At 39.6% G+C, this 23,117-nt stretch overlaps 1 protein-coding gene across 1 annotated transcript; it reads left to right on the top strand.

Moving 5' to 3' along the window:
* The first annotated feature begins 9,890 nt into the window (after window positions 1-9,890).
* Window positions 9,891-11,084, top strand: LOC110924457. Its single transcript, XM_022168460.1, has 2 exons — window positions 9,891-10,637; window positions 10,791-11,084. The coding sequence occupies exons 1-2, from the start codon at window positions 9,891-9,893 to the stop codon at window positions 11,082-11,084; spliced, it is 1,041 nt and encodes a 346-aa protein (XP_022024152.1).
* The last annotated feature ends 12,033 nt before the right edge of the window (window positions 11,085-23,117 follow it).

Below are 23,117 nucleotides of genomic sequence, written 5' to 3'. Positions count from 1 at the left end.
CGTGACGCGTAGGCAATAACCTTTTGGCGTTGCATCAACACACAACCCAATCCTTGACGCGATGCGTCGCAGTATACCACAAAATCATCTGTACCCTCTGGTAGGGCTAAGATTGGCGCGTTGCAAAGCTTATCTTTCAATACCTGAAACGCTTCTTCCTGTTTGATTCCCCAATCAAACTTCTTGTCTTTCTGCGTGAGGAGCGTCAATGGTTGAGCGATCTTTGAAAAATTCTCAATGAATCTTCGGTAATAGCCAGCCAAACCCAAGAATTGCCGAATCTCGGTTGGCGTCTTTGGCGTTTTCCAATCTTTAATTGCCTCGATCTTGGTGGGATCCACGTGTATTCCATCTCCATTTACCACGTGCCCAAGGAATTGCACTTCTCTTAGCCAAAACTCGCACTTAGAGAATTTGGCGTATAGCTGTTCCTTCTTTAGCAGCTCCAGAATGGCTCTTAAATGCTGCTCGTGCTCAGCCTTCGTCTTTGAGTAAATCAAAATATCATCGATGAATACAATCACGAACTTATCCAAGTACGGCTTACAAACTCGATTCATCAAGTCCATGAACACTGCAGGTGCGTTTGTCAGACCAAACGGCATAACGAGAAACTCGTAGTGCCCATAACGGGTTCTGAAGGCTGTCTTCGGGATACTCTCCTCTTGTATCCTTAGCTGATGGTAACCAGATCGCAAATCGATCTTTGAATAGAAGCTTAAACCTTGAAGTTGGTCAAACAGGTCATCAATCCTTGGCAGAGGATACCTATTCTTGATCGTCAGCTTATTCAACTCTCGGTAGTCAATGCACATCCGAAAACTACCGTCCTTCTTCTTGACAAACAAAACTGGAGCTCCCCAAGGCGAGAAGCTCGGTCGGATAAATCCCTTGTCTAACAACTCTTGATGTTGTGTCGACAGTTCTTGCATCTCAGACGGAGCAAGTCTATAAGGTGCCTTAGCCACAGGCGCGGCTCCTGGAACTAAGTCAATGCGGAATTCTACTTGCCTTTGAGGCGGCAAGCCAGGCAAATCTTCTGGGAAGACTTTTGGGTACTCCCTCACGACAGGGATGTCTTCGATCTTTGGTTCTTCAGCTTTCTTATCCACAATGTGTGCCAGGAAAGCAACACATCCTTTCTGCAAGCACTTTCTTGCTTTCAGACAGCTAATAATCCTCAACGGCGTCTCACGCTTCTCTCCGTGAACCACAATTGTCTCGCCATCTTCGGTTGGGATACGAACAACCTTTTCATGACAAACTATCTCGGCCTTGTTACTCGATAACCAATCCATCCCTACTACCACGTCGAAGCTTCCCAACTGGACTGGTAGTAGATCTAGAGCAAACTCACGCTCTCCCAATTCGATTACGCAGCCTCGAATCACCTCATTAGCTTCTACTAACTTCCCATTTGCCAATTCGATTGAGTACGGAACATCTAATTTACTAGCGGCTAAACCAAGCATATTCTTAAATTCTAACGACACAAAGCTAAAATCGCTGCCAGTATCAAATAAAACGAATGCATAGCGTTGGTTTACAGGGAACGTACCAGTGACAACATTGGGATCCTGGCGCGCTTCCCTTGCTTCTATGTTGAAAACCCTTCCGCGGGCTTGGTTTAATTCCGGGCAATTCCTCTTGTAGTGCCCAAGATCACCACAGTTGAAACATCCGGGCCTCTGCCCATTTCCACCACCGTTTCCCACTTGATTGTTCCTCTGATTACGATTCATAGTGCCCGCTTGGTTTGCATTATTGACCCGATTCCCATCACCTCCATTGTTTCCTTGTGGGCGATTCCCAATACCACCACGATTATTTCTATTCCCAAATCCTCCTTGGCCTCCCCGGCCAACACTAGCCCAACAGGAATCCTTCAAGTGACCAGTCTTTCCACAAGCTTCACATACTTTTGGCCCACATCGACCAGAGTGATGGCGTTGGCAAGAGTTACACTTGGGATGTGCACCCATATATCCCTTACCTTTCCTCCTCCCACCAGTTGTATCCTGAGCCAGCATACTTGATTCTCCTTTCTTAACCACCACCCCGGTGCCCTGCTTGAAGTTTGAAAACTTCCGCTTGTTTCCTCCGGAAGACTCCACATGAGTCTCTTTCTTCTTTGGCTCAGCTTCATCAAACTTGTTCAAACGAATTGCCTCCTCTGTGAGAGCCACGCTTAAATCAATGGCTTCAGTGATAGTCGCAGGTTTGGAGGAGGTCACCATGCTTATAATTTGAGGAGCTAATCCCCAAATGAAGCGTTCAATTCTCTTGAACTCGGGAGTGACCATGTAGGGTACCACATGCGATAAGTCGTGGAACCTCTGAACATACTCTGCTATCTTTGGACCTTCCATTTTCAAATGCCAGAACTCGGTCTCCAATCTCTGTATTTCAGTGCGGGAACAGTACTTTTTGCGCATGAGTTCCTTCAGTTCGGTCCAGGTCAGTGCGTAGGCAGCAGCTTCTCCAAGTGTCTGTACTTGCAAATTCCACCAGGATAGGGCTCCATCCAAAAATAGCCCAGAGATATAGGTGACTTGTTGATCCAATGCGCATTTTCTCATGCGAAGAACGGATTCTGTTTTCTCAGCCCAGCGGACAAAGGCGACAGCACCTCCTGTGCTATCAAAGTTTACGGGCTTGCAGTCCAAGAACTGCTTGTAGGTGCACCCATGAGGTGGATTGTTATTGTTGCCTGTGTTGCCAGAGTTGCTTCCACTCATTCCTCCTTGAGAGGCAGCATATTGAGCAATGGCAGCAGCAATGACTTGCTGTAGTTCTTCCCGAGTGGTAGGCATTTGCTGTTGTTGACGTCTTGGCGGCATCTTCTAAAGATGTGTTTACGTTGGTCAAGCCATAGTAAAGCGTACGTATATAGTAATAGTAATAGCACATAACATCTCATGTTATCAATATATCACAAATACCAATCACACAACATCCCATGTCACAAATATTATACACATAACATCCCATGTCATAGAAATATAAATAAGCAATCAAGCGAATCAAATATGATGAGAATACTGCGATTGCTATATATCGAGACCACGTAGTAAGTGTATCAGTACATCACTGTGTCATACAATCATCCATCAACTAGGGGCTACATCACCCCTGTCCAAAAACTATATCAAGTCAGTGTCAAATACATCAAATACATCAAATATATGTCAACAAAAGTCAGAATCATGTAGTCTCCAAAAAGGCTGTGCAGTCAAAAGCAATCGCGGTCCTCTCACCAACGTCTACCCAAACAGTACTGATGAGCTCTATACAGATGGCGGTGGAGGAGGGGGAAAGTGAGTGTAAAACAAACGACGTAACTGGAGCCAGTCCTCCTCCATGGCTCTCTGAGTACGGATGAAAGAAGCGACCTGCTGCTCTAAAGCAAAGAGGCGTGCAGCATAATCTGGGGGTACAGGTCGATAAGGCTGCAAAGGAGAGTGTGTCTGACCATGGCATGAACATGGTGGCAACTGAGCTCTCTCAAGCTCCTGGATACGCTGCGTGTGTGACTCATGCTGAAAAACGAAAGACATCAAAACGTCCTCTATAGTGTGTCCCACATGGAATGGATGGTAAGGATCAGTAGGTGGCATGACAGGCGATGACGGCCAAAGGAATGGCGTACTGGTGGGATCAAAAGGTGCCACGTGAAAAGGAGAGACAGGGGGTACAACAGGTGGAAACTGTGACAAAATAGGAACAGATGTCGGTATATGCCCAAAGGGATGGGCCGACAAACCCTCTCCAGGTCTCGCTGGAGGTACAAACTGAGGAACCTGAAAAGAGAAATCAACATGTCGTGTATCAGTGTGGTGTGGGGGAATAGGTGGAACATCCTCATCAGCAGGAATCCACCCGTGCTGTGCGTGCTCGTCCGGTGGATCCATGTGTGCCGCGAACAGTGCATGCTCGGGCTCTAGTGGAAGGGGATCAGGTGGGGGAGCAACAATAGGGTGAACGGGTGCAATGTGATCGACAGGATGGTCAACGGGTATATCAACAACAGGTGGGGGAACAACAGGGTCGGCAGTAATAACATGATCACCCTCCAGATGATCATCGACAGGCGGGTCAGCTAGAACAGGCTCAACAGGGATGCCAGCATGTATGGGGTCATGCTCAGGCATAGGGTCTAGAGCAACTGCCTGCTCAGGAGCCAAGGCAGGCTCAGGGTCATCAAAAGCCATCTCGAAATCGAACTCGGGGTCAATAGGATCGACTGGGTCAGCTGGATCCTCCATGGGCTGATCCATCGGTATGAACTCTATATCATGATCCGGGTCGAATCCCGGAGGAAAGATAGGATCAGAATCCTCTATGTCATCATGGTCAAACGCAAAGCTGGGAATAGGAGCAACAGAGGATGCCTGGTCGGGGTCTGAACCATGCGAAAAGTGCTGTGCGCTCAAAGGGTGGGAAGGTGCGGATGCCACAGACTCAAAGGAGTCTGGGACCAGAGAATGCGCAGGCGAATCCTCGGCGGGAGCATCAGCGATCATCAGAAGATCGCCAGCAGGAAGAAGGGCCGCGTCCTGGATCTCATCCTCGAGAAGATCATCATCCTCTATGGGATCATCATCATACAGGTCAATATCGCCGTCAGCCTCGGCGTCAAGAAGTAAATCATACGCTGGATAAACGGCTAAGGGTATAGGAGCCGGAATCTCTACTAACGGTAGGTACTCAGCGGGAGGGCCATCTGCAGGCTCATCAGCACCCTCAGGTAGTGCGAAGGGCTAAAAATCGTCCTCGTCAGTGCTGGTGTAGTCAGAAGTGTGCACCTCGTGCTCTGAGGATGGGAGGTCATTAGATACTACAGGTATGGGTCCGGTGGTGTCCGAATCGCCGGTACCGGGCGAGTCCATGAGTCTGTAACATAAACACAAATATGCACAAATAATCAATCATACAATCAAGTAATCACATAAGTCACCAAGTAGGAAATCACATAATCCTCCTAGTCCCACTAGCCTCCCAGTCTCCTAGACTGACATTCCTAGTCCCACTAGCCAAATTCTTCCCAGTCTCTAAGACTGCTCTATCATCCACCTCGACCTCCTAGATCGAGCCTCGGCCTCCATGACCGAGCCTCAGCCTTCATGACTGAGCCTACTCTTCCTAGTCTCACTAGCCATCTACCTCGATCTCTAAGATCGAGCCTCGGCCTCCAAGACCGAGCCTCAGCCTCCAAGACTGAGCCTAAAACAATAAACATCTACCTCGATCTCTAAGATCGAGCCTCGGCCTCCAAAGACCGAGCCTCAGCCTCCAAGACTGAGCCTAAAAATAATAAAATGTGCTCAACATGTGTTTGTAAAAATGTTTTGGATCTGGACTTATGTGGTATGCAGTAAAAATGTTTTCGTGAGAGCCCTAGTGATCATAGTCTAGACTCGAGAAAGAATCCTAGTTCGCTATGATCAGAGCTCTGATACCAAGCTGTCACACCCTGGCTTTGCGGAAGCGTGGTTAATTTGGTGTGACTTCTTAATACCATAGCTTAATCATAACAAAGCTATATGAATTAAAAACATGCAAGATCATCCATTAAGTTTTAAAATCAAATACAATACCATTGTCTTAACGGGAAAACACCCTAATAACCAAAACATTGTTCAACAAACAAACAAAACATAAATATGGTTTAAAGACTGTGACTTGTCCAGGAAAGAGTCACATTCCCTAAACCCCGGAAGACCTCGGAAACTAGTGCAGCGGGAAAATGTGCCATACCGTGCCAGATCTTTAATTCCCTGAAATACATGTAAGTTGAAAAATCAACAATAATGATGAGCAAGTTCATGCGAAAGTGAGTAAATAAACCTTTGTAGTTATCAAAATCCTGGTATGTAGCAAATAAGGAAAAAGAGATCACCAATGGTTTGCAAGGCCATTGATATCTGTGAAGTGCAAGTAGGAAGACTCAACCCTTGCGATTTTGCGTCGGGGCACAAAGTCACCCCGAGATCCGTTATGCTGGACCTGGGGTTGGGCTCGCTACACCCAGATAGATCTACCGCTTACGTCCCTCGGTCCTACAATGAGGATTAATGGCCTCCAGCTCCCGCCTACCCACTCACATGATCTAAGTAGTAACCCTCCTTACGCTAACCATACCATGTAAAAAGTACTCGTAATCATAGTAACATGTATTTCACCCCCGCAGTTTAGAAAACCGAAAACAGTTAAGAGAAAAGGGGGACATGAACTCACAGTCGGTGCGTCTCTACCAAGTACTCCAAATCGGGCAGCTGTGCAACGACCTACATGTGCTAAATCTATTAGACGGACGGTCGTGCCTTAGCTTTATAGTTTGAGTTTTTGGGAAATAGTTAGACAACTATTCCGTGTTTACTTTTCGTATATACTTGGTAGTTAATCTCCTTCCCAAGGATGGGGGATTTAATACATGTGCATTCAAATTATATCATCAAGTCTCACTTAATATATATTTATTTCTAATTCCAAAATATAAATATTTTTCTCAAAAATATTATATTTTCATTTCACATAATATTCCCCAAAAATAATACGTTGATAAAATGCGCGTTCGTAAATATTTCCGCATAATGTGTAAGTTACGTTTTATCGATCAAGTGGTAATAATTACCAGTGTAACTTATATAGTTATCGTGTAAGCTTTCGTATTATTTTGGATTCGTTAAAGTTCGTAAATATTATTTTTACTCTAAAAATAATATTTATGAATTTTCACAAAATAATCATAAACAATGTTGTGAAAATATATATCTACCAAATATATATTTGTCGCGTTTAATTTTTGTGAAAATCCCACCTCCGAATATTTGTAAATAAAGTCGTGGCGAAATATATTTTGAAAACATGTCAAAAATAATCCTAACACTTGTAGTGTAAATAAATAATTCTAAGTGTTAGGTTTTTAGAAAAATTTCGCCAGAGTTTCCTCTGTAACTGGAGGTGGCCACGCTTTCAAGCGTATCATTTTCTTTTACTAAATCAATTTCACAACTTCTTTATTCAATCAAACAATTTCCGACACAACAACTAGTCGACAAGTATGTAAATCGCATAATTACATGAACTTGTAGTTTTTCTGAAACTATAGTGTAAATCCCATTATATTTTGTGGATCTTTGTATAAAGTAATTTGATCTCGTAAAAACCTCGTTTTTAGAGTAAATCCATCTTTACAACTTCTCGTCGTCTTTTACAAAGATTGTTATTTTGTCGAAACTTTTCATTTCACAAGTGTTTACACACTTGTGGTTTATAAAAATCATGCTTGTAAGTGTAAGATCTATTTTTAGAAAACATGATTTTTCTTGACACTCGGTCCTTTGAAAATACCACTTGCAGATACGTAGATCTGCTAGTTTTAAACACTATTTTACAAGTAAAACATTTTTACACAAGTTCATGTTTCGCGTGTGGTAGAGTTTCACCTTTTAACCCTTGTACCATTCGAAACAAGCTTATGTCAAGATCCATGACCTTAACCAAACCGGGTTAAATGATGATCCGAGCTACCACAACATAGATCGGGTCTAGATAACCACACAAAATCAATACTACAACATTTACACAACTAGTGATCTTTTAACCAACATTATTCATGTTTTTAGTAGACTTTTGTGCTTCAAATTGCAAGTTTCCGAATTTTAACCGTTACATAACATATTAACCACTTTAGAATAGTTCGAGAGAGTGTTTTAAGCATTATACCTCTAGCTCGAGGCAAGGGAAGAATCTATGCGAAAAATGCGTGGATAAAAGCTAGGTAGAGAGGTCCTTCGTCTTCCGTTTGCTCCAAGACTCCATATGCGTGATCCTTGAAGCTTGTATAACCTTGGAATGGGGATGATCAAACTCGAAAATGTGGATGGATTGAGAGGGGTGTTCGGCCGAAGTATGTAGAGGGGAGAGAGAGTAGTTTTTGTGTGTTGTTGTGAAGTGAAAGTTCCCTTGTGCACTAACTTGTTCTTATAGACAATTTAGGGATTATGATCCATTGGTTTTAATGTTCCCTAGATATTAAACATAATTGTATAAAATAATCAAAGATTGTACAAGTGTGGGTCACAAAGTGACCGATCGGCCCAAGGGGGGGGGGGTAAGCTAGTCCAATTCTAACTATTAGTTGATGTTTAGTTAGGTTAACTAGGTTAAGTTTAGGGATTAACTTAGTTAGTTATGTGATGTGTTTTAACGCGGGTGTTAGGGTGTTCGGGGACCCTAACTGGCTCAGAAAAAAGATCAATTATGTTAATGTCAATATTTTTATGTTCCGGGTATAGTCCGGTTGTTCGGTTGGATAGTAATCCGTTAAAGCGCTTAATAAAGCTTTTAAGTGTCGTAAATACCATTTTTAGTGACACAACTTAGTCCTGACACTTTGGAAAGTGTCTAGTAATATTTTTCTCATGTTTTGGCACTTTATTAGCTAGCCAGAAGCTGAAATGTTAATTAAAGTGCTGTGTTTTGTGCTCAGTGTATGTTTTAGGCACATCCAGTCATTGTAACTTATTCCTAGAGACGCAGTTCTACAACCCTTGTATCCCTACACTCACTGTGGGTGTAGTAATATATTTCTGGCTCATACAGGCCATAGAGGTAGTATCTGCCTGATGCTGGCTTTGTCAGCATGTTCAATAGGTTATCCGTTCATAGTGCTACTGTGCTTTTGTGCATCATGTTTGTCACTAGAGTTCAGCATGTAAATAATGTAGTGACAGCAAATAGAGTATGATGAAAGAATATACAAGTATCAGAAATCAAGTAGCAGTTCATCAGCAATTTCAGTTAAGCACAGTAATCAAGCAGTAATTAATTATTAATTAAATCGTACGGATACCTGGTTTTGCGAGGGTTGTCACAATGAGTTTGGCTATAAAAATTGCCAACTTTGTGGCGAACGACAACTATGGTTATGGGAATATGAGAAATGACGGTTACGGAAACAACTGAAACCCACGAAACAACAATCTAAGGAACCGGAGTGATGGGTATTACAATAATAACAACAATGTGAATCATAACCGGATTCCTCATTTTGTGGGAGGAGGTAATCAAGGTGGAAACCAAGGTGCGAATCGAGGGGGTAATCGAAGAGATAACCGAAGACCAATTGATCAAGAAGTTGATTATCCTCGTCGTTGTTAACAACCTCCGAGGGGCGTTGATGACCCTTTTAGACCGGTGGTTACCGACAATGATTCACCGATTGTGTGTGAAAGACGAATGTTTGATTTTAAACCCCATTACATCAACATCCTCCCCCACTGCAATGGGAGGACTAACGATGAGCTGTATACCCATTTGGCGGAGTTTTCTGCCATATGTAGTACGATTGGAGGACATGATTTTGCATTGGAAGAGGTGAAGCTTCGGTCGTTTCAGTTTTCATTGAAAGACAAGGAAAAACAGTGGTTTCTCACACTTCCGGCGGGTAGTATTCGTACATGGGCTGAAATGGAACAAGTTTTTCTGGATGAGTATTATTCAATGGCGAAGACCGACGATGCTAGAGATGAAATTCGGTATTTTCGCCAACTCTCGGGGGAACCGTTACATGAAGCATTTAGCCGATACAAGGAATTGATTCGGAAATCCCCACATCACCAAATTGAAAAGTGGGAATTGGTCAAGTGTTTTGTGAGGGGTTTGGATGATGAGACGTGGAACCACCTTGAGTCGACTAGTAATGGAACCTTGTTGAGTAATCACGAGGACGACGATTCGGAGTTCCTCGAGAGGATGAGCAAGAGGTCAAAGGCGAAAGAATCAGCCAATCGAGCCAAAAAGCACCCCACCTCAAGGTCTTGGCCTGACTGTGATACCGTAGTTCTAAGGATCGGATTGAAATGTTGGAGCGGGAGTTGGCCCGCATGAAGAAGAAAGAAGTGGGTGCAGTACAATATAGCGTATGTGAAGAATGTGGTGACATCGGTTACCGGACCGAGAATTGTCAAGCCACCGCGGATGTGAATCAAGTGTATGGAGGCCGGAGGCAATACGATATGAACTCCAACACTTACCACCCCGGGTTGAGGAACCATCCTAACTTTAGGTATGGTAATGCTTCCAACCAAATGAACCCGAATTTTCCGTCGGGAAATCAAGGTGGGTCTTCACACCAAAATCGCCAAAGCGGTAACCAAGGGTACCAAGGTCCTGATAACAACTACCAAAGTGGGTACCAAAGGAATTACAACAACCAAGGCTGTAATGGAAGTGGGTCGAACAATCAAGGGGGTGGAAGTGATTTGAATGCAAAGATGGACACAATGCTTTCAATGATGCAAGAGTCCAACAAAGAGAATGAGATTCGGGACAAATCGCATGAAGCATTGGCAAAGCAAGTGGGCCAACTTGCGGAAGAAGTGGCTCAAAGGAGGGGAAGCATGGGGAAGCTTCCAAGTGACACCACAATGAACCCGAAGCATCAAAGCTCAAGCACGGACAATGTGAGGAATGTACACATTAGCGCGGTAAGTCTTCTTCCAAATGATGAAAATTGTAGTGTTCAAAGCATTCCACCACCACAATTCGTTGATGGTGTAGTGGAAGATATAAGTAATGAACCGGAAAGCGAAAATGAACAAGAAATGATTTCACATACTAAAACTAAAAATGTAACTAAAAATTATTTTTTGTGAAAATTTTTTAAATCAACTTAAACCGATTAATGCATCGAAAGTGGAGGAACGGTACCCACCAAAGGACGAGGATGGGAAAATTTTAAACAAGCAAAAATTAATTTACCGTTACTCGATGACATTAAAAAGGTTCCGACTCTTGTGGAATGCTTAAAGGAGTTAAGCAACAAAAAACGACACAACAAATTACCCAAACTGGTTGATTTGATATCTCATGTTAGTGTCGTTTTATCGAGTGCCCTTCCCCAAAAAGCTCAAGATCCAGGAGATCCTCTTATTCTAATTCAAATTGGAACATTCAAAATTGAGAGAGCACTCCAAGATCTTGGAGCTTGTGTGAGCATCTTGCCCGGGAGTTTTTATGACCAATATGATTTTGGTCCATTGAAAAAGTTTGATACTCCCGTGGTATTGGCCGATTAGACTCCCACGCATCCAAGGGGGATGGTGGAGGATGTGATTGTTAAGGTGGATGATTGCTACTACCCAGTTGACTTTTTGGTAGTAGGCTATGTTGGGTATGTTGAGGACACCCAACCGATAGTCATACTGGGTAGGATGTTCCTGGCAACTACTAATGCCATAATAAATTGTGCAACAGGAACGGTAAGCATGAAGTTTGGGGACCGGGAATTAAATTTAAATGTTTTTCCAAATTTTGCTAACCCACTCGGTGAGGATAAGTGTCCTAAAAAGGACATGAATCCAAACAAAATGGTGTGTGCTATGGTTGGTAGGTTTGGAGAAACAAAGAAGAAGACGGTCAAGAAGAAGAAGGCGAAGAAGTCACCTCAAGAAAAGAAGAAGGAAGAGGAGGTGAGGAAGTTTGGACCGTTTGGCAACAAATGGTATGAATCACCGGTGGGTGATTTTGAGGAGTTCGTGGGCGGCAAGCACACCATTCGACCACCATGAGGTGGTAAGTTAATTGTTGTTGTATATTTCCTTTCACAATTCGTTTTAGTTTATCTCTGTAGTCTAGTTGTGTTGTGTTGTTGTTGTATAATTTTGTTATTTCGTTTTAGGACTAAATGAACTTTGTGGGTGTGTTCCCTATATAACCCTCACGAGACCTACTCGTCCTCCCGAGCTATCGGGAGGTTTAAAAGGGCTTGTTGTATACGCTAAATGCAATTGTGATTCCTACGAAAGTGAGTTAGGTTTGTTGTTATTGTACATTTTTTCCACATCAATCAAAGTGAAATAACGTATAGTTTGGTAATATTTTCATAAAAGTGGTAGAACTAGGTAACTAACAAATTTTAATGGTTGTGAGAAACATGCTTCTATACAAGGGTTAAGATTTGTAGGTACATTATGTTTGGGAGACGACCGTTTTGTTTGAAAGATTAAGAGCACACGAGAAATTAGCGAAAAACCAGGTGCATACGTTTCTTTTTACCTTTAATTTTTAGTTAGCAAATAAGTGGAATGTAATTTGTACTTTATTTTCCGGGGTGAATTATTAGGGAAGTTAGCCGTGTCACATCCCTTGTGCATTTTAAAAACTCTAGTTCTTACACATTGAGGAAAACGTTGGATGGGGGAGTAAAAGTTTTTTCGATTTTTGACCCGTTCATTTAAACACTACACATTGAGGACAATGTTCACCTCAAGTGTGGGGATGGGGGAAAATTTTCAAAATTTTTTCAAAATGTCTTTGTTTGAAGCGGTCTAAAAAGCACAATTAACTAAGTTAACGAGGAATGACACAACCCATTTGGTCTTTTGTCATGGTCAAGTTCGAGTTAATAACATGACAGGTATTTAGCGGGTGGTTATTTGGGATTAATCGGCCTAAGAAACTTGCAAATCATGTATATCATATTCCATACCATTATACGTGAGATTTTGAGCCACCTGTATGCATTATATATACACATATTTCTTTGTTTGAGTGGACCATTAGTCATGTATTGTAGAACTTGCATCTTTTGATACGTTTGAGACCACAAACCGAATATAAGCACGAGAATGATTAAGGCATTAGGTAAACCTTTTCCTTTTACACCATTTGCTTACCCTTACCTGAAATTTATCCCCTAGTCGCCAACTTTGAGCCTAAACCTTTCGTTTCATCACCCCATTTAGCCCTTGACCGTTAAACCTCTTTGTTTTAACCCATGTGATGGAAATTCGATGAGGCTTAGTTGTTTGTAAAGTTGTGGGTTTGTAAAAAAAATCAGAAAATGCCATGAAAAACAAGAGAAAAATCATTGAGAAAAGCATAAAAAGATGTATGGTAATTGTTGAATAAAAGGCGAACGCTTTTGCCTAGTAGTCGTTGATTTTTATTTAGTCGGTTTAGATTAGTTGTTGTGATAAAAATTGAATTTTCATCACCTTAGCCACTTTCAAACATCTTATTCCACACCCTTAGCCTAGCCCCATTACAACCCTTTAAAGACCTTTTGACATATGCTTAGTATTTGTGTTTGATGGTGGAGAATGATTGAGTTGCAAGCCTATGCGGGTACGTGTTCTATTCGGTTTTGAGTGATTACTTTAAAAGTGCTATGTCACACCCCTAATTTCCACGTGTCACCGGTGGGCCCGGTGGGGAGTATAGTGACGTAGTTGGCATCATCATAGACAAACAACACAATATATAAATGCACAGCGGAAGCAAAGATAGATTCATTTCAACTTTAATAAAATTTAATATTAAATATTACTGATAGTTGAAACGGATCCACAGGCGGATCAAAATGAAATAAGATATTGTTCAACAGTTTTATTGTCATCCAAGCTTGCGAGACTTATTGTGGACGCTCTAGAAGACAGCCAGCCTATTACGTGTAGTACCTGCACTTAACCTTTTGGGAAAATACGTCAGTTTACACTGGTAAATACAATTTAACTGACTCATTTTGAAAAGATTAAAAATTGATTTAAATGCACATGGCATAAAATATTTTTATAACTTGGGATAATTATGCAATATAATCTTGTAATGGATTTACATGTTACTTATGCGTTCAGTAGCCCGATCCGTAGACCGGGTTAAAGATTAATAGACACACCACAATATAGAGTTATACACTGACGGGTGTACGCCTACACCCCGTGCTCAGGTCGTGGCCATCTCGTAAGATGATGCCAAGGATATCCGGGACATGGTCATTAACCCCCCAAAGGCTTTAAGAAATAAAACACATTCAAAACAAGGCATCTCAATGAATTTAACCACTATTCGATTAAAGAATTCAATGCCGGACCAAGCGGTATATTATATACCGTACCCCAAGCCCGTATAGGGAAAATAAGTTAAAAGTATTTACCTTGGTAAGTATGAATCACAATTAGCAAGTGAAGGTAGCTTTTACTGGGTCTCCTATTCTGGAACAAAGGTTTATAATAACCTATTAGATTTCTAACGGGTCTTTATTTAAGCCTAAGCTTAGACCGGTTAGTTTTAAGGACGATACGGTTCAAGCACACGATTAAGCGAAGACCGGATAGAACGTGATTTAGACCCGACAAGTTTGAATACTTGTATAATATGGGTATGCTAAATACATTCTGGATTTTGAGACAAAAAAATGATAATGTTTGACCCGTTTCGGTCAATTTATGCAAACTAGTTACATAAACCGAACCGAACGCTAAAAGAGCGTTACGGGTAACCATAGAAGTCATATGCAAGTTCCCTGAGATAATATGCCTTAAATATGTTATAATATCAGCAAGTTATGTTCTATTATGCACCGAATGAATTTAAACTCAATTTATGCCTTATAAGGGCATTTTGGTCATTTAAAAGATTATAAAAGAGTTAAATTTGTAATCTGAGTTACAGGTCTGATTTATACAGTAAATACACTTAATTTGACATGTTATAACAGTAGGGTATGACCCATATATGAAAACTTATCATTTAAAATCGAACTATGCACCTTAGGGGTATTTTGGTAATTTCACAAGGGCTAAAAGTGTCAAAACTGAAAACCTGAGTTCAAAAACTTGTACTTACTGTTATTATATAAAAATATGCTAAATACATCAGTAGGTATAACCCTTATACGCTTAATATGGTTATAGTACATATTATGCGTTAAAAACGCTTAAAAAGGCGATTTAGAGCCGTTTCCGGGTTTTCAAAAGAAAGCTGATATTTTTATATTTCCAGAATGCTCAAAATAATTTATTTAACAAATAAAATCAGTAGAAAAAGGTTTGGGGTCAAAAAGATCTATAAAACTCATTTTATGGCCAAAAAGGTCAAAACCGGTATTAACCGAATTAAACTTAGAGACCTATGATACGATCAGCCAAAAATTAAATAAAAATCTTCAAAAATCCCAAAATATTATATAACATCAGTGGGTAAAAAGTTTGATATCAAAAAGTGGGTTTAAATAGGTTATACTCTAATTACGCCGTTTATTTAACATAAAGCTTTCAATTTACGATATTGAGCATAACTCTAAATCTGGACCTCCGACTGATATCAAATTTTTGGTGCAAGTTTATAAATCAGCAACAAACATTTCTTCTCTCTCACTTTTTCAAAAATCGGGTTTTATATCAAAAAGGGCAAAATAGTCATATTTAAGCATAACCAGTAACATGCATATGTATTGGATAAGTGTTGAACCAAGTTTGTAAAATCTCAGAGAGTTGCACATATATAAAAATGGTCTAAAATAAGCTCTAAGGCAGATCTCAAACATGCATGCACGGATCCGAATCGAGAGTCAAAGAAAAAGTCAATTTATGAGACTTTCGGTTCCGATCCGGGTTTAGACTAAAAATTTTCGAGTTGATCATGATGAAACATGTTCTTACATTAATTACAAAGTTATTTTGATGATCAAACAGGTTGCATGTAACCTATATTGCTAATTATGCTAAATTTTGCAAAAACGCATTCTGTTGACTTTTTAAGAAAAGCTTTGACTCGACAATCAACCTGCTTAGGGTGGGAATCTGAAAATACCCTTTTGAGGGTTTGTTACCCACATAAATACCTACTTGTAGGTACTTTCAATTCGAGAAATGACTGAGCCATTTTCGTTTAATCGAAAAGTCAAACTAAATTTACGACGGATTGACTTTCGGTTGAATAACTAAGCTAGAACGAATTAGAGAAGGGTATGAACACTTACAAGAGTCCTAATGACAAGAAGGAAGCCCTATGAACCCTTGATGATGACCATAGAGCTCCAGAATTGCTCTTGTGAATTTTTGAGAATGCAAGTCTTGGATGATCACAACTACAAGACCCCTTTTATGGAACTTTGATCTCATAAGGAGTTCCACAATAGTCTATAAATGATCTAAGATTGTTACAAGTGCCCCTAAATGCATGCAAGTCCATTGGTGAGGCTTTAGAGTGGGTAACAGCTGGTTACAACTCGGAATCAGGCCCTTAACTGCAATAACCTGATTTTTGTCGCTGGGCAGGCCTCGCGTCACGCCTAGGGCCCTAGGTGTGACACCTAGCCCCATCTGATCCTCAAATCTCTTTTAATGTTGAAGTTTTGGTCCTTGGTCCTTTGTTACATGGTTTTGGCTATTTATCTTGACCCTTAGACCCTCAAACTTGATTTTTATGGACCTTGAGACATTTACAAACATAGTAAAGTCCTCGGTTAACTTTGCGCTCACCCGAAAAGTCACGAAATTCAACGTTGACGCATTTAGCCCTTCGCGCACGGTTTTGATCATAACTTTCTCATACGATAACGAAACTTCACGAAATTTTTACCACATATTCTAGTGAGTATATTTTATCATTACAAAGCTTCGGGTTTGCCAAAAGATCACTCAGAGGTATAAATCCAACATGTTGACACGTTTAGCCCCTGTAGTTTGTAATTCCTCACTTTCTTACATTTTCCGCTTCGTATGATCCATGATTTATCCGTTTAGGGTTATAATCACCATGTAGGGTTATTTTAGAGCCTATTTATCCATTGTTGACACTTTGGACCCTTATATTCCATAGTTTCACCGTTTGGCAACTTTAGTCCCTCTAAAGTATGTTTTCACATATTCAAAGCCCATAACACGTGTCAGAACATTATTGGACGTAAATTTTTTCGAGGTGTTACATCCTCACCCCCTTAAAAGAAATCTCGACCTCGAGATTTGCTAAAATGCTGGAAGTACTTTTTGTCGCATAACGGACTTAACTTTTATAGCATGTCTGGAGTCTTTCCAAGCTCCCAAGTTGACCTCCATAATAGGTACATGTATCCTTTTGGGGCTTCTTAACCTATCGATCCTCAGTTGATCCAGGTTTCTTATCATATCATAAATCTGCGTATTATGCGATAATGTTTCTCGACTTATTGCTGAAACACATCCTTAAATCCTTAGGGTGTAATACATTGCGAGCTCCACCAAGCTCCTTAAATAGGTTTTAGCTCATAAGTTATTTGATCTTGATACATTCGATTCCTTCGAATGATTTTATATATTCAGAGCTTAACTAGTCTGGTAATTAACAAATTGGCACACCCTTCCAGAGTGATATCTTTGTTGAACCTTATTCCTTAACAAGGACTTAGGAGGGTTGCTATTTTCATTAATCTTTGGTTTTTCTGCCAAAACTGGCAATCTTACAGATGATCATGGATTTGTATGATCCTATTCGTTATTTCCAAGGCAATTTTCAGATCCCGATGATTGGACGTACCAATCTTCTATTTAACAATAGGTATTCAACATTCCATCTAAGCAAGGTCTCCAAAGGAGCAGCCTTGATACTTATACATCAACTATTATAGAAAAGCTTATCTTAATGTGAAATGGTTATTCCAACCATTACTTAAAACTAATCTTAAGGGATAGTTAATCCTCACAGTTAGTCGAACAAATCGACGATCCTGGGCAGCTGATGGAAATTCTTAATTGTTGCCTAATTTGGGTTGCGGTATTCAATGCATAAGCAAAATGAACCGTCTTTCTTAATTAACAATACCGAATTCTTAGAATATAGGGTTAGGCTATATGAATTCTTTATTCTCAAAACTTATTTAATTGGAGTTTGGATTCTTCCAATAATGGCACTAGCCGTCTTGGAGATTTCGTAAAAATGCAACCCTAAATGGGATACAAATCTTAATTCTACCTGCCTCTCAGGAGGTAAACAGGGTAATCAAGATACAATGAGGTTACAGAGATTTTCCAAATCTCAGGCTCCAGTTCATCTGTCATATTCTGTGTCAGATAAGTGACACATTTATGTCACAAGTCCATGAATTCCTTAATCGGGAACATTTACTTTGGCAAATCCATCCTGGATATCTTCCTTGAATACCATTATGACTATTAGAATATCCTTGCGGTTCCATGCATTAAACCTCCATACTGATCAGGCATGGAAGCAATCTATGGAACATATTAAGATACACCAATCCTCATGTGGCGCTTTTATCATACCATCTGGTATTCGCAATCGATAGAGATCAAAGAGATATCAACTATATATGCTGACGCACTTCTTCTAGAGAGAGGATACTTCTAGAATTCCATAATTAGAGATTTCTAACAGAAACAGAAGAAATGGTTCTTATAATTTCGCCTGTAAGTTTTACCTTACACTTAATATCTGGGGTTCTTACGGTAAAATTTCTAAAAGTTTGCTAAGCTTAAAATCTTATGAGAGACTTAGCAGTACCTGAATCCAAACGTAACCCTTAACCAAAAGAATCACAATAAGGGTTTATCTGGCATCATTATTAATGTGAACCGCCTCTAATTATTGATCAGGAAGGTTAAACGCCTCCATTCTTAATCCTTTTAAACTTAGCTATAAGATCTTTGACAATTTGTAGGGCAGTTTCGACCTTGACTGGTTATTCCTTAATCTATAAAACGTGAGTAGCTGAGGTGGATCCATAATGGATTCATAGTAAGCAGGCTTTGAAACCTTAATGTGCCCTCTTATTGCTGATGCTAAATCACGATATATATAGTGTATTATGCTTAAATTCTAGGTTAACCGAATAAGAGCACTATTTCAACCAATGAATCAATGTTTGCAACCTACTACCGATAGTTTATAGCTCTTATGGGGGTCGGAAAAATTCTTATTCCATCTTTTCCACTTCGCAAAGCGGATACCAGGTTTTTCTAATAAGGTCCTTAAAATTTGGATCATCCCATACTGTATAAGGGGACTCCATTAGTGTCCTCACAAATCAAGGGTATTACCACTGAATGATTGTGACGCACACCTTACCGCGTGCTTTCCAGCATAACCACTGTTATACCTAATGGTTTCTACTTCTTTCAACAATTCCTTGCAATCAATGGCCCCTTTTAACTATTGAAGTCTCTTGACTTCCAAGAGACGAAGTACTTTTTAAGTACATCCTAAAAAGAATGGGCTCCTTGCCACATGTGATTTTATTTGGGTCATTCTTCGCATAAGGAGTATGAATAAAACTCTTATTTTAAGTAGCGACATGTGTTTTAGAGTAAACAACATTTGGCTTCTTGAATCATCTCATGTGTTTTCTTATAACCTTTCTAACAACTGCGTTAACTTTGGTTTTGGAGATTAACTCCTTTAACATTGAGGTTCACTCTTGATGCGCCGTTAACATTTGTCGCATCTCTAGCATTGCAACTGTTGTTTGTCTTATATAAGTTTTTCCATACTCGAATATTTTGGTATTAAATACCAAATGTAACAATTTATTGTGCGCATTTCAACAGCTAGTCATCGTTCTGATGACTTATCATACATTAACCCTGGTATTATTAAACCATATAAACATTCCTAAGGAGTGTTATTTGATTGCACATCAATCATATTCAGCCTAAGACACAAAAGGATCATTAATGGCCTTTAGGGTTTCGACCTAGTCCATTACCCTTTTAACAGGGGATCAAAATGTCCCAGCTGTCTTTGGCATATAGATGATTTTAGATAGCTCGAAGGCTTGCCTTAATGGCTTTCTAAAATATGAAACATTAGTCTGTCAGGAAGGACATAAATAAGCATATGGCACGAAGGCCTTGTTGCATAGGATGTTATAAGATATGGCAACAAATGCCTGTCATAGAGGACATTAATTTATAATCCGCAACCTTATTAGATTAGGGGCTTTAAGATTTGAATCTAGTTCTTCACCATTGGACAGGGAGTCATAGACTACCATTGTCATCGTCTTGAAAGGCGATTTATTTTGTCACATAGGCAAATCCTAGGACATCATTAAAGGATGTTTACATATATATATATATATATATATATGTATATATATAATTATCATCATTGAGTATATCAGTCATGATCTTATCGATCTCATAGACTTTAAGGCTTGGGCATTGCCCATCACCTTCGACGATGTACCACAATGGTCATATCTGATAATGTCTCTAATGGACAATATAATATATAACCCGTGGGTGATATAGATCCTATCGGTGATTCAGGATAACACCACGAAGGGTAGTACATTAACACACACTTATATATAGGAAGTACACGCGGCGTATCCACCATGCGTTTATTGTATTACTCTAGTTTTTTTATCTAAATCACCATCATGATACATATAATCATAATCATTTAGTCGGAAAGTACTTCTTGAGATCCTACTTATGAATATAGGAAGACTTAAGATCGTACTGCAATTATCCTATAAGATAATACGATCATCGTATCCGACGATTTTAGTTACGATTACTCTGATCATATAGACTGTTAAGGTTGGGTATACACCACTTGAACAGGGGATCTTAAAGACCACCACTAACTTTGTCTTAATTCTTATTGAATAAAGTATAACCCGCAGGAATTTCATCGCTAGAGGATGCTAATTAGCATGATCATCATTTTAGACGATATTAGGCACGATCGCATTGATCATATAGACTATTATGTTTGGACATAGTCCATCATTTTTTAGACAGGGAGTCAAAGACCACCACTGTCGTTGTCTATCGGACAATCAGTTTAGCCTGTTAAGCTCAGTCTTGCATTATTATTCTGACCAATTGGATGAGTGTGAGCTTCAGATGGGTCAGCCATGGTGAAGCTTTGAAGGCTACAAACCATGTAGTAATAATTTGTTGATTTGTCGAACTTGATGATTAAATAGCCATGGTGTAGATCAACCATATAGGTGAATAGATAGTATTAAATTTACCTGATTATGTTTTGCCTAGGTTTTTAAATAAACCATCTTTGGCGTTTAAATGGAATAAAATCCTTTATATTTACTAGACAGGGGACATAAGTCACGACTGTCAATGTCATAGTGACATCTTATATAGCACAACGGCTTGTTCCATAGGACTTTTCGATGGCACAGATGCCTTGTCACTAGGGAAATTTTTAAAACATAATCAATGATTCCTTTGGATCGGAAAATTTCATAATTCATTATCTTGACAAGAAGTTATGAAATAAAACTATCGGTTTCATGTATGCATCTTTGCCCGTAGGTATACATCCCAGGTGGATGTTTAGATGTGTACATCATGTTCGACGTTTATTAGACATGATTCCTATTGATTATATAGGCTAAATAAAGGGTTTGGAAGCTCCTAATATAAAGATGACAATCGTGATTTTATCGTATCACTGTTGTCGGGAGTGTTAACATGTTTTCAAGTGTTTAATAAGGATCTGAGTCTCTTTTAAACAGGTTTTACCATTTTAGCTAGGTCTTCAATGACATTCAATCTAGGTCACCCTTTTAAGATTCTCTTTTAATATTTATACTGGCAGGAAAAGAATGATATCCATTTTATTCAGGATTTTCATTATAATTATCCTAAATTTAATAAAATATAATTATGGCACAAAAGACCAAGTCACAGGGACAACTTTATATTATCAACTTTGATTTTGTAGAATTAAGGTATTTAGGCTTGAACGTGTTCTTGCCTTTTCTTGACAGGGAGTTGTAGGTTACGACTGTCTTTATTAAAATTTCTGGCCCGTGGGCCTATCAATTAACATCTCATAAGATGTTAAGACATATAGTCATTGCACTGATGATACGTTCAGCGGTCACAGTAATGACATGACGACATGATCAGTGCCATTAATTTAATCAACTGTCGTTTAGTGGTCATAATAATGACATGACGGCAGGATTAGCACTTAATTTAAATCAACTGTCATTCAGCGGTCATAATAATGACATAACGACAGGATTAGTACTTTAATTTGAATCAATTGTCATTCAGCGGTCATAATAATGACATGACGACCAGATTATCGTCTAGAGGGCTTTTGAGCATAGCTCACCCCCTTAGGACGGGGAATCTCAAAAGATCACAACTGTCGATGTCGCAATCGGTCAGTGTATTATAGCCTGTGGCACTTCATCCTTAAGGGATGATTATTTTAATAAGGAAGGTTTGGAATAACCCATTCTAGGGATGACTTACGTGATTTTATCGAACCACGTTTGCCAGGAGTGTTAACATATTACGGATGTTAACAAGGATTTGAATCTCTTGAATAGGTCCTACCATCCTGGCCTCGTCATATAGGCTAGGTTTACCCTTAAGATTTCTTTTTTTTTTAAATTAATGCAGAACAATCCTAACTCGGGATGTTAATAAGGATCTGAACCTAAATTGAGGATCTGCCGTCTGGCCGGGTCTCAATAATGACCCGAGGCTAGGTCTTGTCCTTTTTAGTTTTTGCCATTTTATTATAATGGTAGATCTTATAACAGAAATATTATTTTAATTTATTTTATATATCATATTCATATATAATGATATAATTGAAATTTAGTAAAACATCCCAATGGTTTTAAAAGAGGTATAGAATTGCCCTAAAAGGGACTTAAAAGAAATGATGTTGTCCTCAAAGGGACCAAAAGATAAATATCATTATAAAGACTTTTAAGGAAACGATCTTCAGTAAAAGGAGTCTCTTCTTCATTTTAGTTCTGAATGTCCCCTCCTTGGTCGTACGTTAATCCTAGTCGCAACACGAAGCTCGGCCTTTCCTAGGCTTCAAATGGGGAGAATTTCATTACATCTTCTTGCTTGGAGACATATTAAAATATATAATTCAAAATAATCCTCTGAATAGAGTCGAGAGTATTCCTGTGTTAAGTCTAGACTCGGAAGGTTAAAGAATGTGCTATCGTGTCATTGAGATTAAACACAAAAAGCTAGTGTTTAATTCACTCAATGTTGGCTCTGATACCAACCTGTCACACCCCTAATTTCCACGTGTCACCGGTGGGCCCGGTGAGGAGTATAGTGACGTAGTTGGCATCATCATAGACAAACAACACAATATATAAATGCACAGCGGAAGCAAAGATAGATTCATTTCAACTTTAATAAAATGTAATATTAAATATTACTGATAGTTGAAACGGATCCACAGGCGGATCAAAATGAAATAAGATATTGTTCAACAGTTTTATTGTCATCCAAGCTTGCGAGACTTATTGTGGACGCTCTAGAAGACAGCCAGCCTATTACGTGTAGTACCTGCACTTAACCTTTTGGGAAAATACG

This window comes from Helianthus annuus, chromosome 17 (genome assembly GCF_002127325.2).
Source record: "Helianthus annuus cultivar XRQ/B chromosome 17, HanXRQr2.0-SUNRISE, whole genome shotgun sequence".
Lineage (NCBI taxonomy): Eukaryota > Viridiplantae > Streptophyta > Magnoliopsida > Asterales > Asteraceae > Helianthus > Helianthus annuus.
Note: the sequence above shows the minus strand (reverse complement) of the source record. Positions and strands in the feature narration are given on the sequence as shown.

Coding starts and splice junctions, on each gene's coding strand:
- LOC110924457 (XM_022168460.1), top strand. CDS start 9,891: ATGAAGAAGAAAGAAGTGGGTGCAGTACAATATAGCGTATGTGAAGAA. Junction 10,638..10,790: donor CACATACTAAAACTAAAAAT/GTAACTAAAAAT, acceptor GACATTAAAAAG/GTTCCGACTCTTGTGGAATG.